Consider the following 15,047-nt stretch of genomic DNA (forward strand, 5'->3'; position numbering starts at 1 on the left):
AAATTAATTCACGCGTTTGTTACATTGAGATTGGATTACTGTAACTCCCTACTTGCAGCTTGTCCTAAAAGTTCTCTAAAAGGTCTTCAGCTTGTCCAAAACGCAGCAGCAAGACTTTTAACAGGAACCAATAGAAGAGAGCACATCACCCCTGTGCTCCAGGCCCTTCACTGGCTTCCAGTCGAGTTTAGAATTACATTTAAAATCCTCCTTCTTACATTTAAGACCATTAATGGGTTGGGGCCATCTTATCTCACCGATGCTCTGGTTCCATACCGCCTCAACAGAACACTCCGCTCTCAGAATGCAGGTCTACTGGTAGTTCCCAGGGTTTCTAAAAGTACTGTCAGAGCTAGAGACTTTAGCCACCAAGCCCCTTGTAGCTTCCAGCTAATATTAAAGAAGCCGAGACAGTCTGCACATTTAAGATTAGATTAAAAACGTTCCTATTCAACAAAGCTTATGGTCAGGCTAGTTGAAGTCTGAGTAGACTCAAAGTTTAGTCTAAGCTGCACTAGAAGCTATAAAGCTGGTGAAGTATAGCCACTGAGTTCTATCTCCTTTTTCTCACTCTACCTACCACTTATCTTACTTTATTTCTATTTTCCAATGTTAATATCTAGTTGTCTAGTCTCTTCATTACTAGTCACCCGGTGTCCCCTTTACCCCCTCCCCTCTGGGGAGGGACTATTTTTCAGCTGCAGCCTCCTGACTGTCCGGACCCCAAGCTGGATGGACGTCCTCGTTGCTACCCCCGTCTCATCTGGCTAGATGGACCTCTTCTTGTTCCTTTACTCCACTGCATCTTTACGGACTGTAACTTCGCCTGCTAATTCCCATCAGCGGTCCTGGGGCTTCCTGTCTATCCGTCCTGGGAGTGGATCTCTCCTGATTGTGGTACTCCCCAAGGTTTCTCATTTTCTCCTGAAGACTCTGGAGTTTTTGGAGTTTTTCCTTGCTGACATGGAGGGTCTAAGGATGGGGGATACCCAGGACTTGAATTTATTTATTCATCTTTGTTGCTTCATTTGCTGTGTCTGATTGTGTATCATATTTCCTCTGCAAAGCCCATTGAGACAACGTTGTTGTGATCCAGGGCTATACAAATAAAATTGAATTGAATTGAATTTTAAACACAGTGGAACATGTCTCTTATCAGAAACAAGAAATGCTGATTATTGGGGTGGACGCAGAGAAGGCGTTGGACTCTGTTTGGTGGACCTTTTTATACAAGGTATTAGACAAATTTAAATTTCACAAATCTGTAATTGATATAATCTCAGGAATATATAATAAACCATCTGCTAGAATAAAAATTAATGCGGACCTCACGGAGTCAATCGTATTACACAGGGGAAGCAGACAAGGATGTAATCTTTCGGCACTTCTCTTTGCGTTATTTGTTGAGCCGTTAGGTCAATGGATGAGGCAAAGAAAAGATATCAAAGGAATTATGATGGCTGGTGAAGAACAAAACCTTGCTTTATACGCTAATGATTTACTATTAACATTAACCCAACCTACACAAACATCACCAATAACAATAAAAGCACTTGAACAATATGGAACCTTTTCTGGTTATAAAATTAATGTAAATAAAACACAGGTATTAACTCTGAACTATAACCCACCCCATCATATTAAAGAGGAATATAAATGGAATTGGGATGCAGAAATGGTGAAATATTTTTATCAATCTGTCAGCAGTGAAATGCTCACAAAAGTGGGATACAGGCAACAAAACAATGTAAAAGTTATAGAATGTTTTAAAAACTGAAGCACTCCACAGGTGAAGAGGTTTATTGGTACTATGATATGGAAAATTAATTGGATGTAAATTGGCAATGGAGCCATTCTTGAAAGATGTTCACAAGCATGAATATAAGGAAATTGTTTTCCCATTTTTCATACAAATAATATGAATATTAGTATATCGACCAGAAAAATTGCATCATCTGATGTGCATGTAAATACTGAATGACCAACCTGATGAGCTTATGGTTAGTATCAATATGCATTAAGTGCAGAGGACCTGGAACAGAATATGTTCTCCTTGCAACACACGCCATGCTTGTCATTCTTGATAATACACCGACAGAGTCAACACGATGCATGGATGAAGCTATTCTTTGCCACTAAACTCTGTGTCCCATAGCTTGCAGTATTCCTTTCATAATTCTGTATCCCACATGCGGTGTCCTCGCCTTTACTGACCTCACCAAACTGTCAAGTTGTTCATTGGTTAGGTGACTGTAGGACAACTTGACGCAAACCCCTTTGTCATGCATCTGCCGTCTCACTGTTCTCTCAGAAACCCCAAGAAATTTTGCAATCCACGGCACTGGCATGGACATATCTACAAAGTTTTTAAGGTCTTGAATAGAAATATCAAGTTTTGGGCGTCCAGTCTCTCCATATAGCTGGTGAACCTGGTGAGTTAAACTTGTGTTGTTAATCCTAATAACCAATGTTGACAACTTAGTCAAAGCACTGATTTTATCGTGTGGCATCTCAATTTGGCTTGACAGTGTTCTTAATAGAACCATCTCCTGGTTGACCACAAACTGTAACTAGTCCACATCAAGCGGCAGTCTTTGTATGGCCTGTGAAACTTTGCCAAGAAGTCTCTGAAGATACACCCTTCTCAAGACCTCCTGCAATAAAAAAAAAAAAAGTGTATATATATATATATATATATATATATATATATATATATATATATATATATATATATATATATATATATATGGCTTAAACATGAATAGTACTCAAATGAACGTAGCTTATGCTAACTTGGAGCTTACCTACTCCTAGAGACATTAACAAAAATACCTTTCTGGATAACGCTACATCTCAGAAGTTAAATAGTTCCGGGATTTTGCCTATTTTTCTTTGCATTTTATCGTTAAAGAGTATTTCTTACCTGTGTGCCTGTACCTGCACCAGCAGGTTGCGCAGATGATGAGGACACCATTGTAAGGATTCAAGTTCTCAAACTGGCGCTGTTGCGCTGCGTTCGCGTTCTGGCTTGGATTTCGGACACATCGTTTCTTTAGGTAAAGGTTAACAACCTGGCATATTTTCCAAATGTTATTTATCAAAACTGACCAAGAATTGTCTAGAATGACATACAAAAGTCCCCCCCCCCCCCCCGCCCTTAGCATGACTTTAGCTTCAGGTATCAAGAAAACTATGTAGGCTACCCACGTTACCTGAAGGCAACATCATTCGGGGTTACTTTGATAGGCTGTCTCTCACAACTCAACACGCCTCTCGTCGAGGCCGCGCCCCCCCATGTTAAAACATGGCCAAAAGTTTTGAATCTGAAAAAAAAGATCTGAAAGCGAAAAAAAGATTCGAAAGTGAAAAAAAGATTTTAATGTGAAAAAAAATTGAAACTGAAAAAATATGATCTGAAAGTAAAAAAAAAAATTAAAACTGAAAAAAAAGACCTGATCGTGAACAAAAAATCTCTGAACCTGAAAATATAGACTCTGTAACTGGAAAAAATAAAATGTTTTTTTCGCTTTTGAAAGATTCAAGAATAAAACTTAAACATTCAGTATCAAACATTTTTTTTCAATCGTTTCTTTTTTTCAGATTACAAAACTTTTGGCCTTGATTTAACACCATAGATTTAGGCTTACCACACACTCTCCTGTTCGTGAAGTGTCGAGCTGTTAATTGGCGTCATGACGACATCTGCTGTGTCAAGCATATCGTCGTCATCTGACGCCTCAGGTTCAAACATGTAGGGATTAATTGTAGTTCATTTTTCCTGGGAGCCTTTGCCATCGGTAGCGTCACGTAAGAGCGATCCTGAATGGTTACCTTTGGTAGAAATATCACTGACATCGATGTGCTGCTATGCTAGCCGTGGATAGTCTTCTCTGTTGCGTCAGGAATCTACGTCACACTTCCGGGTTTGCGAAGGGACCATTAACGGAGTGCAAAAAAACTAAAAAAACGCAAATGATCCTTACCATTACGTGTTGATAATGTCATGGTTGTTTTGACGAACTCGTCCAAAATCCGGAAAGGTCTTCAGTTGCCCTTTAATGTGACAAATGTGGGGGAAAAAAAACATGAACGTAAAAAAAAGAGGTCAAAGCAACAACAAAAAAATTACATCGAAGCAAAAAACATTTTTTTCACGTCGAGGCAAAAAAAAAAGTTTTTACATTGACGCAAAAAGTACCACAGAGGATTAGGGCCAAATCGGGGAGTAATAAAAAAAGGGACAACGAGATTAAAGCTGTACTGGTGCGACGTCAATAAAATTATTACATAGGGTAAACCGCTGCGCACTTTATGTTCATGTACCCTAGTTGGGCGCTACGATGAAAAATCAGTATTATCTAATAATAATAATAATTAAAAAAAAAAAAAATAATAATAATATATAATATATATACCAAAAAAAATGTTATTCTATATCGCGTGTGCGCAAGGGTCGCAGTAGCGCACGGACACGCTGCCGTAGCTGGCGACGGGAGATATTGTGATTGCTCGCATCTGTTGTCGTTCCCACGTCTGGCTTCCACCCTGCAATCGAGAGATGCACTTGAGTACTTAAGTAATGAAGTAAGGAGTACTCGAGTACTTAAGTAATGAGTACACGAGTAATGAATTAATGAGTACTGAAGTATAATTACTTCAGTACTCATTACTTCACCTAACTTCACATTACTTATGTAGTACTCGAGTACTTAAGCATTGAGTACTCGAGCACTTAAGTAACAACTACTTCAGTACATAAGTAATGGGTACGTATGATATATAACTGCCCACGTGACATGGACCACGTAAAACTACAAAAGTACCTGCTTTAAAATGTACAAATAAAAATTAAAAGTATTTTCTCCTGATTCAAAAATGTAATATGCGTGTATATTATACACTCTCCCAAGGTGGTGGGAAAAAGAGGGCTAAGATCCTGTGGGACAGACTGATAAGGTGGTCGTGGCCAACCAACAGCTGTTGTGCCGAAAAATAGCCGCCCTGCGTGAAATATCCCCCCTTGTCGGGAGCGCGCACACGCCACTCGCACATCGATACACTACAGCGATTATACTCCAAATTCATTCAATGCTCGCTATCATTATTTGCTTTGTCATCGAGCCTGTAAAGAAATGACTTTAAAACAAGTTAAAAGAATTTACTTAGGCGAAATAAAAGTTTTCCCTTACCGATCGAAATAACACAGCCTCTCCATACCAATCGTTGGACACGTAAACGACTATCTTTTACAGTGAATATGTATTGATAAATGTTATGTGCTTTAATAGACCCTTTTACACCCAAGTAAACGGTCAATTTCTAATCAGACGAAACAGAAGGCGTTTTCTGCGGGCTTTGTGTTCATCATCACACCACACTTAGCATATGAATACATTTTGCTCTGCTTGAACTAATAAATCTCATACCTGAGCGATTCTCATTGGGATATGGTCGTGAAAACCTGTAGACAAATACATTTCTGTTCGAAGATGGTTATGTGGCCCAGTCCACGATTTGTTACCAAAATAATAATAATAAGATTAATAATAATAATAATAATACATTTTATTTATAACGCATTTTACATTTGAAAAACAAATCTCAAAGTGCACATTACCATGTAAAAAATAAGACTAAGAATAAAAGAGTAAAATAAAAACAGACAGAGATAAAATAAAAAACAAATCAGATAAAAGTAAGATAATCATAATAATTTTAAATGTCATTTAAAAAATAAATATACATTTGTTTAAAACTAGAATTATAAAAAATATAAACATTTGTTCAAAACCATTATTTAGCAGATTATGACATGTTCCCGTCAAAATCTTTTCTTTTTTTTTTTAAACATGAAAATAGTATTAACCTTAATGCACCATGAAGAAGGCAAGACAGAAGATGGATCGTTTGAGAATTATTGGTTGCCCTTGAAATTCACAACGGTTACTCATAGTTGGTCTACCATTTCACAGTTAAAAGTACTCCCTGCTGACTGCAACAGAACCTGTTTTAACCTGACCAAAACTGTCCCGCCTGTCTATTTCTGGCTGGGAAGGTCACACATCTATCAAACTCACTACAGTTACTCATACTAGGTCCACCGTTGCACAGTGAAAAACATTTCTTGCTGGCTGCAACAGAACCTGTTTTAAGAGGGAGGCCCATTTCAGGTCAAGTGCTGACCAAAACTGTCCCGCCTGTCTATTTCTGGCTAGGAAGGTCACACATCTATCAAACTCACTACAGTTACTCATACTAGGTCCACCGTTGCACAGTGAAAAACATTTCTTGTTGGCTGCAACAAAACCCGTTTTAAGAGGGAGGCCCATTTCAGGTCAAGTGCTGACCAAAACTGTCCCGCCTGTCTATTTCTGGCTCGGAAGGTCACACATCCATCAAACTCACTACAGTTACTCATACTAGGTCCACCGTTGCACAGTTAAAAGTACTCCCTGCTGGCTGCAACAGAACCCGTTTTAAGAGGGAGGTCCATTTCAGGTCAATTGCTGACCAAAACTGTCCCGCCTGTCTATTTCTGGCTAGGAAGGTCACACATCTATCAAACTCACTACAGTTACTCATACTAGGTCCACCGTTGCACAGTGAAAAACATTTCTTGCTGGCTGCAAAAGAACCCGTTTTAAGAGGGAGGCCCATTTCAGGTCAAGTGCTGACCAAAACTGTCCCGCCTGTCTATTTCTGGCTAGGAAGGTCACACATCTATCAAACTCACTACAGTTACTCATACTAGGTCCACCGTTGCACAGTGAAAAACATTTCTTGCTGGCTGCAACAGAACCTGTTTTAAGAGGGAGGCCCATTTCAGGTCAAGTGCTGACCAAAACTGTCCCGCCTGTCTATTTCTGGCTAGGAAGGTCACACATCCATCAAACTCACTATGGTTGAGTATGGTTGATTCAAATTCAAGACATCCTTTATAGTATATCAACTGCGTTGTTGTTGATAATATTACATCAAATATGATCTTAGTATTCTGAAACACAATTGATCATTTGTCCCTCACAATTGATCATTTGTCCCTCAAATCACCATATTTTGAACATTTTGAACTCTGTAGTACTGACTAGATACAGCAAGCCCAACGACACAAATATGGCTGCTGATTGACAATGCTGAAAATCTAGCTTTCATCACCGCTTACTCTGTGAACACCTTTGAGGTGAGGCCCTTAAAACCTATTAAGATGCATGGAAGGATTCCAATGTTTTTCAAACGCTCTAGAGAGTTGGAGGCAAATCTTACATCCTGTGTGTAAAAAAATATGGCGCACGCCATGGTTTTAAACTTTTTATGCAATAACCAGAGAACATACATGACAAAATTCAACACAACACAGCAAATTCACTCTTTCATAGTCAGTGTAAACCAGTTCCAAAGTGCAAACATGATATGAATTCTGTTGAAGGCCTTGCATCAATAGATCTCAATGGGAACAACCAAATAGTGTAAAGATTAAGCAATGTTTCCAAACACACATGTATACAAACAAACAAAAATAACAAGAGTAAATTACAATCAAATGAATAAATTAAATATAACATGTAAGTAATGTAAACAGTGCAAGCAAGTTTAACATATATGTATGGTATGAATATACTGTACATACAGGCTGGTTTAATTTTGACTATACAGTATAATATAAGAATTGTTGTTTCATGTATTTGATTTAGCCTTTCATCAAATATTGTATTATCAAATATATAATTCGAGGCACTGTTATTACTTTATTAATTCAGTGATTAAATATTGACATAGAAATGCAATGTAATCAACAAATGCAATGTCAACACCATAACCACGATTCAGATAGTCTAAGAGCTGAACTAATGTTTTGTTTGTCCTGGAGTCAGATTATTATGAAAATGTTTGATTGTGCAACGGTGGACCTAGTATGAGTAACTGTAGTGAGTTAAAACAGGTTCTGTTGCAGCCAGCAGGGAGTACTTTTAACTGTGCAATGGTGGACCTAGTATGAGTAACTGTAGTGAGTTTGATGGATGTGTGACCTTCCTAGCCAGAAATAGACAGGCGGGACAGTTTTGGTCAGCAATTGACCTGAAATGGACCTCCCTCTTAAAACGGGTTCTGTTGCAGCCAGCAGGGAGTACTTTTAACTGTGCAACGGTGGACCTAGTATGAGTAACTGTAGTGAGTTTGATGGATGTGTGACCTTCCGAGCCAGAAATAGACAGGCGGGACAGTTTTGGTCAGCACTTGACCTGAAATGGGCCTCCCTCTTAAAACGGGTTTTGTTGCAGCCAGCAAGAAATGTTTTTCACTGTGCAACGGTGGACCTAGTATGAGTAACTGTAGTGAGTTTGATAGATGTGTGACCTTCCTAGCCAGAAATAGACAGGCGGGACAGTTTTGGTCAGCACTTGACCTGAAATGGGCCTCCCTCTTAAAACAGGTTCTGTTGCAGCCAGCAAGAAATGTTTTTCACTGTGCATTGGTGGACCTAGTATGAGTAACTGTAGTGAGTTTGATAGATGTGTGACCTTCCCAGCCAGAAATAGACAGGCGGGACAGTTTTGGTCAGCACTTGACCTGAAATGGGCCTCCCTCTTAAAACAGGTTCTGTTGCAGCCAGCAGGGAGTACTTTTAACTGTGAAATGGTAGACCAACTATGAGTAACCATTGTGATTTTCAAGGGCAACCAATAATTCTCAAACGATCCATCTTCTGTCTTGCCTTCTTCATGGTGCATTAAGGTTAATACTATTTTCATGTTTAAAAAAAAAAAAGAAAATATTTTGACGGGAACATGTCATAATCTGCTAAATAATGGTTTTGAACAAATGTTTATATTTTTTATAATTCTAGTTTTAAACAAATGTATATGTATATTTTAAATGACATTTAAAATTATTATGATTATCTTACTTTTATCTGATTTGTTTTTTATTTTAGCTCTGTCTGTTTTTATTTTACTCTTTTATTCTTAGTCTTTTTATTTTTTACATGGTAATGTGCACTTTGAGATTTGTTTTTCAAATGCAAAATGCGTTATAAATAAAATATTATTATTATTATTATTAATCTTATTATTATTATTTTGGTAACAAATCGTGGACTGGGCCACATAACCATCTTCGAACAGAAATGCATTTGTCTACAGGTTTTCACGACCATATCCCAATGAGAATCGCTCAGGTATGAGATTTATTAGTTCAAGCAGAGCAAAATGTATTCATATGCTAAGTGTGGTGTGATGATGAACACAAAGCCCGCAGAAAACGCCTTCTGTTTCGTCTGATTAGAAATTGACCGTTTACTTGGGTGTAAAAGGGTCTATTAAAGCACATAACATTTATCAATACATATTCACTGTAAAAGATAGTCGTTTACGTGTCCAACGATTGGTATGGAGAGGCTGTGTTATTTCGATCGGTAAGGAAAAACTTTTATTTCGCCTAAGTAAATTCTTTTAACTTGTTTTAAGGTCATTTCTTTACAGGCTCGATGACAAAGCAAATAATGATAGCGAGCATTGAATGAATTTGGAGTATAATCGCTGTAGTGTATCGATGTGCGAGTGGCGTGTGCGCGCTCCCGACAAGGGGGGATATTTCACGCAGGGCGGCTCGTGATCATGGATAAGCAGCAGAGGACAGCTGTTGCCATCCCCGACGATCCCAATATCAGGAAAAAAGAACACGAGAAACGAATTCTTGCTGTGGCTTACCAGATCTGACATGTTCTGATTATGATTATGTTGTCTACTTTGCACCATCAGCTGTTTTATTCATTACAGTTGGCAAGTTTCTCATTTCGCTTTGAACTTCCATCATGCTTCAAACTCAGGGCTGCATAGGTTTATCGCTTCAGTGCACACAAAATTCAGATTATGAAAAATATGTGACAAAAAAAATACCAATATAAATATATCAAATGTTTGAATGTAAGGTATACAGGTTGCCATACACTGATTCTACTCACTCCTTGATGAGGGTGATACAGTCACAGCTAGCAAAGTGTAGCTTACAATTTAAAAGTATTATTGTAAATGTAATTTAGATGTTTAAGAATGAATATGTAGACCGATAAATATCATTGTATTTCTTGAAATTAAAATAATACCGCCAGAGGGCGGTGCTGAACGCACTGATTCCGGTGAAGAACTACACCTCCCATGATCCTTATAGGAGAAATGATAACGCTACGATCCCACTGTTGATTTTTTTTTTCTCTTATTCTGTCAAAATGAAGATTGAGTTTTATAAGAGAAACAATTTTATTTTGAAAGAGAAGTCGTTATTTGGCTGTTTTAAAAAAGAAAAATTATTATTATTGAATTAGGCGGGTGTGATTGGGCTGGAAAGAGACTGTCTTTCCCATCATGCAATCCTGGTCGGAAATGAAAAAGCCTGGCCAAGGCGGAGTAGTTTTTTCTTCGTGGACGTATTGTTTTTCCTAGATTTCAACCACTGAACTAAATCGAAGTCTCGACTACGTGTCCTGCATTAGCCACATTATGGAGTCAAACATCAGTCTTCAAGTCCGGGCACTCGTTCAAGTTTTGTCGCCTACTTTAGCCTAGCCTAGCTGGCCAACCGCTAACAAAGCTGCAAGGCACGACGTCAAGCGTTCAGAAATCAAAATATGTTCGCGAGAACTACACCGGCTGCATATAAGTTCCAAGAGGAACTCTGTGGAGTAAAAGAGGAGCTCCCACGTCACAAGGATTCGACTGTGTGCAAAATAATGCACGCAAAGGTTGTTCATCGCAGACTCGAAGGTTGGTTCACTTTCAATGATGCGGACCAGTGTGATGTGGGCCTTGTTTTCCCTAGTGTGGTAGAAAATGACAGTAAAATAAACACAAAGGGGCTGAAAACGAACATTTAGTGCAGGGAAAATGTAGCTCTTTAAAAACAAAAAAAACAAAACAAAAAAAAACAGCGGCCTTTCCTAAAACTTGACTTGGTCGCAGGCATGATGCTCTCAGTGCATTCGATTTTGTTGCCTCGTTTGCCAGCTTTAAGCCACATATTATGCAGATGTGACTGGGTTGTAGGCTCTTCTGTATGGAGGACCAGAGCTGCCAAAATTAAAATAAATCAATCAAAAGGCTAAATAAAAACGAATATAAATACAAAAATAAGAAATATGATACAAAAATTAAATGTAAATACAAAAATAAATATGGAAATAAATGGCTAATTAACTAAAAGTAGAAATAAAAAAATTGAATATATATACAAAAATAAGAAATTACATTAAAAATGTAAGAATAAATACAAAAATAAATATATTGATTGAAATAAATGTCAATAAATAAAAGCGCTTTGCCTTATATTATTTCATTGTCAGCGCCAACTTGCAAGTGGAAATGTAATTCAAATGAGGAGGCGTTCCTACATGTGTTGAACTATTCACCCATTGGTCGATCGACACGCTATTGCAGCAATCCTCTCGATCGACCTTGCCTGCCGGCCTGCCTGTTGCTGTCTAGCTTCGTAAAATAACGGGAAGAGACGAGAAGGTCTGTGTCCAAGCGATTACGGGAAGCTGGCAATCGATTGGATGAGGACAAGGTACGTATTAAATTGGTAATTTGGTGTGTGTTTTTTTTTTTTTTTTTTTTTTTTTAACTTTTTATTTAAGTTGAGGTGTGTTGAATCTATATCATTTTCCATAAGCTAATACCTCTCATTGGGTCTCAGGAAGGGGAGGCAAGGCAGGACACGGATAAATCTGCTAACAACATTAAACTCACAAGGAATAGTTTAGAGTTAGCGCAATTTAGTGGAGCTCAATTTACACATTCAAGTTTGTGTGGTTTACGCTCTTAAGGGCTTAGGTAGACGGCACCGGCTGGTGTCTCGTTTAATACTTTTGTAGCTAATCTGTTATACCATTTTGCCATTGTGTTGTCATCTATTTTCTTCTAGATACTTCCGAGGAAGGTTGGGGTGTCGTTCCTCAACAATAACAGACATCTCTCGTCCTCACTTATCTACATGCTTTTTTTTTTTTTACTCTAAAGCTTCCTGAAGACACAATTAATTTAAATTTCAGGGAATGCTGATGGTGAGCAGTTGGCCAGTATTAGGGGAAAAAGTTACTGACCTTAAGCGTCTCATGTTGGTGTCCAGTGGACAATTTTTTTTTTTTTTTGCATTCATAAACGAGTTAGTAGTGCTGGAAGTCCTTTTTTGTACATCAATTGCCTATTTATAATTTGTATTGTATCACACTGGTCATCAATAAAATGTTACTTTGCAGAAAAACAATCATTGCCTTTATTATTTCTTCACATTGCTGAGGTACTGTCACATCGACCACAACCAACATGCTACGCTGTCATTTCAAACAAGTCCAAATATTTGACGCAGGATGGATATTCTAACTGTAGACATTCAATACATTAGAACATTCTGACATCTGCTGAATTTCTTCAGGAGTCGAGGCCTGTCGCAGCTGCACTTCAGGGACTGACACCGACATGGGGGTGATGACCATGTGGACCATCACATATAACTCCAAATATGCAATTAGATGTTGAACCAACTAGTCCTAAAATATAACTAAACGTGCATACATCCTATATGGCAAATTTAGTTATTGATTAGCCTAACCTGTATCTGCCTAGCCCTAGACTGTGAAAGTGTTTATATCATTTAATTAAAAAGAAAAAATGGTTGAGGACAATGGACAAGACTTCAAAATGGAAAGGGTGACACTCAGATGTTACTTGTAGGTCATTTTACACATAACCTAAAGGTGAAAGTTCTGAATTTTTGACATTACCCATTCAGACATGCACTTTTGCAGCTGGGCAAAAAAAAAAAAAAATCTAAGCTCATTTTTACTCAAATATCAGAACAACGTGCAATTTTTTGGTCAGGGACATTTCATGCTTTTATTGGTTATTTTTAATGTTTTTGATGAGAAATTTGCACTTTACATTATCCCTTTTGAAGTTGAACTTGTTAAGCCATTTTCAAAGAGCCAACAAGCAAAGAGGGCGTGCCAAACCTCATGATTTGATTTTGATGGGTAAAATTTAATCCAATCATCTCCCAGAAGTGGCAACTAAAACTATACCAACATTTCTGCAATAACAGACAATGTGTTGTAGGGCCCAAATTTTTTTTTTGATTCTGAATTTTCTGAAAATTTGAGGGTTTCTTATTTTTGCAAGGCATAAACATCAACATTTAACTCATTGGCTGCCATTGACAGTGCTTGACACCCAATCCATTTTGACTGGGAGAGGCTGGCAGCGAAAGCACTCCAAATCAAAATGAATTAGATTCCTAGCTCGTAATAAAAAATAAAAGCATGAAATATTTAAACTTAATTTAAAATGGTCTATATTATATATGGGTTTATCTTTCCAGAATGGGTGAAAAAAATATGGTCTTAATTTATTTTTGTACTTTCTTCCTAGTTCCCCAACATAGAGCCTTAATTTATAAGTTTATGGTTGCCATAGATATGCCTTTGACTGTTGGGGGCTGGCACAGAATTTCTATGGCGAACAGTTTTTAGTTGTAGTGTGCGGATAATTCCCGGTGGATCCAGATGTGGCATGGATTGTTGCATACGAAGTCCTCCATGAAAAAACAGGAAAACAAGTTGCAATTTAAAAAAGTTGCATTGCATAAAAGCTGAAGAAGTAATTTCTTGTGTTTAAACAGGACTTTAATCAACAAAATGGTTTAACCCTCATGGCAAAATCATGATTCGGCTTGTTTGTTATTTTTTTTAACACAACTATTTCCTCTTGATACTTCATTTGAATGAATGAAAACTATAGTCCAAGTCAAAGTATTGATGACGTTCACTTACTTTGAACCTTTGTACGTTGGAACCGGAGATGTCCTTGCATCATTTTGAACCAAGAATTTGGATGAGATCCTGGGAATCCCTGTAATCATCCAGCATCCAACGTTGCGATGTCAGTGGAATTATTCAAGTCAGAGACTCTAAAAACAACGTTACATGGTGAGCAGGAATATTGTTTGCTTTCATGAGAACTTAGTTGTAACTTCTGCTAAGCTACACTGGAGCAGTTACAAATAGCTTTGATACCCGTAGCTGTCAGATATATATGGAGTGCAGCATGCCATACGAATAAGTTTTCATTTCAAAATATGCCACTGTCATACAAACTCACCTTATACCATGCTCTGACATTCGACGGTGGATATTCTCTCACTTCACACCAAGTAGGTCGGCTATTTCCCTTACTTTCAGACCCACGTCTGTCGTCTGTCGCAGGTATGGCTAGTAGATTTCAGAAATCGAATGTCGATCAGACGATCAACCAATAAGCGAATAGTTCAACCCATGGCACCCTTAGGAACGCCTCCTCATTTGAATTACATTTCCACTTGCAAGTTGGCGCTGACAATGAAATAAGTAAATATAAGGCAAAGCGCTTTTATTTATTGATTGAAATTTGTATCAATCAATATATTTATTTCTGTATTTATTCCCACATTTATTTTTGTATTCTCACTTTTTTTTAATGTAATTTCTTATTTTTGTATATATATTCATTTTTATTTCTACTTTTATTTAATTATCTATTTATTTTTAGTTTTTGTATCTTATTATTTTGTACTTATAGTCATTTATATTTCGCCTTTTATTGATTTATTTTTAATTACTTTTGTTTTTAATTTTGGCAGCTTTGGTCCTCCATATTTTATGAGACTCTTTTTGTTCATGTCTTCCTGATTTTTTTTGTGATGTTAAGCACTGTGAATTTATTTGTGCTAATGGCAAATGGTGTTATACTTGTATAGCGCTTTTCTACCTTTCAAGGCACTCAAAACGCTTTACACTACATCGCCATCTACCTACTGGTGACGCAGCACCAGTAGCAATGTGGGGTTCAGTATCTTGCTCAAGGATACTTAGGCGAGTTCATCAGGGCAGGGAATCGAACCCACAACCTCTGGGTTGGGGGACAACTACTCTACCACTGAGCCACATCCCCCCATTGTGTTGGATTGGATCACAACAAAACATGAACAAACAAACAAAATGGGCAAGGAGGAATTTTCTCCAA

At 37.7% G+C, this 15,047-nt stretch overlaps 1 protein-coding gene and 2 long non-coding RNA genes across 3 annotated transcripts in view; 1 reads left to right on the top strand and 2 right to left on the bottom strand.

Annotated features, from left to right (window-relative positions):
- Positions 1 to 1,660: 1,660 nt before the first annotated feature.
- Positions 1,661 to 4,232, bottom strand: LOC130928109 (uncharacterized). Its single transcript, XR_009066633.1, has 3 exons — positions 3,648 to 4,232; positions 2,924 to 3,071; positions 1,661 to 2,654 (listed from the first exon to the last, which is right to left on the bottom strand). It is a non-coding gene; the product is annotated as an uncharacterized LOC130928109 (long non-coding RNA).
- Positions 4,233 to 10,353: 6,121 nt separating this feature from the next.
- The window catches only part of LOC130927961 (zinc finger protein 160-like), a 61,457-nt gene continuing 56,763 nt past the window's right edge, over positions 10,354 to 15,047 (top strand). The window contains 1 exon segment of the mRNA XM_057854112.1: positions 10,354 to 10,760. Coding sequence (XP_057710095.1) covers positions 10,625 to 10,760 — 136 coding nt within the window. The 5' untranslated portion in view covers positions 10,354 to 10,624.
- LOC130928108 (uncharacterized) lies at positions 12,275 to 14,252 on the bottom strand. Its single transcript, XR_009066632.1, has 3 exons — positions 14,148 to 14,252; positions 13,820 to 13,956; positions 12,275 to 13,581 (listed from the first exon to the last, which is right to left on the bottom strand). It is a non-coding gene; the product is annotated as an uncharacterized LOC130928108 (long non-coding RNA).

Source organism: Corythoichthys intestinalis, chromosome 13 (assembly GCF_030265065.1).
Source record: "Corythoichthys intestinalis isolate RoL2023-P3 chromosome 13, ASM3026506v1, whole genome shotgun sequence".
Taxonomy (NCBI): Eukaryota; Metazoa; Chordata; class Actinopteri; order Syngnathiformes; family Syngnathidae; genus Corythoichthys; species Corythoichthys intestinalis.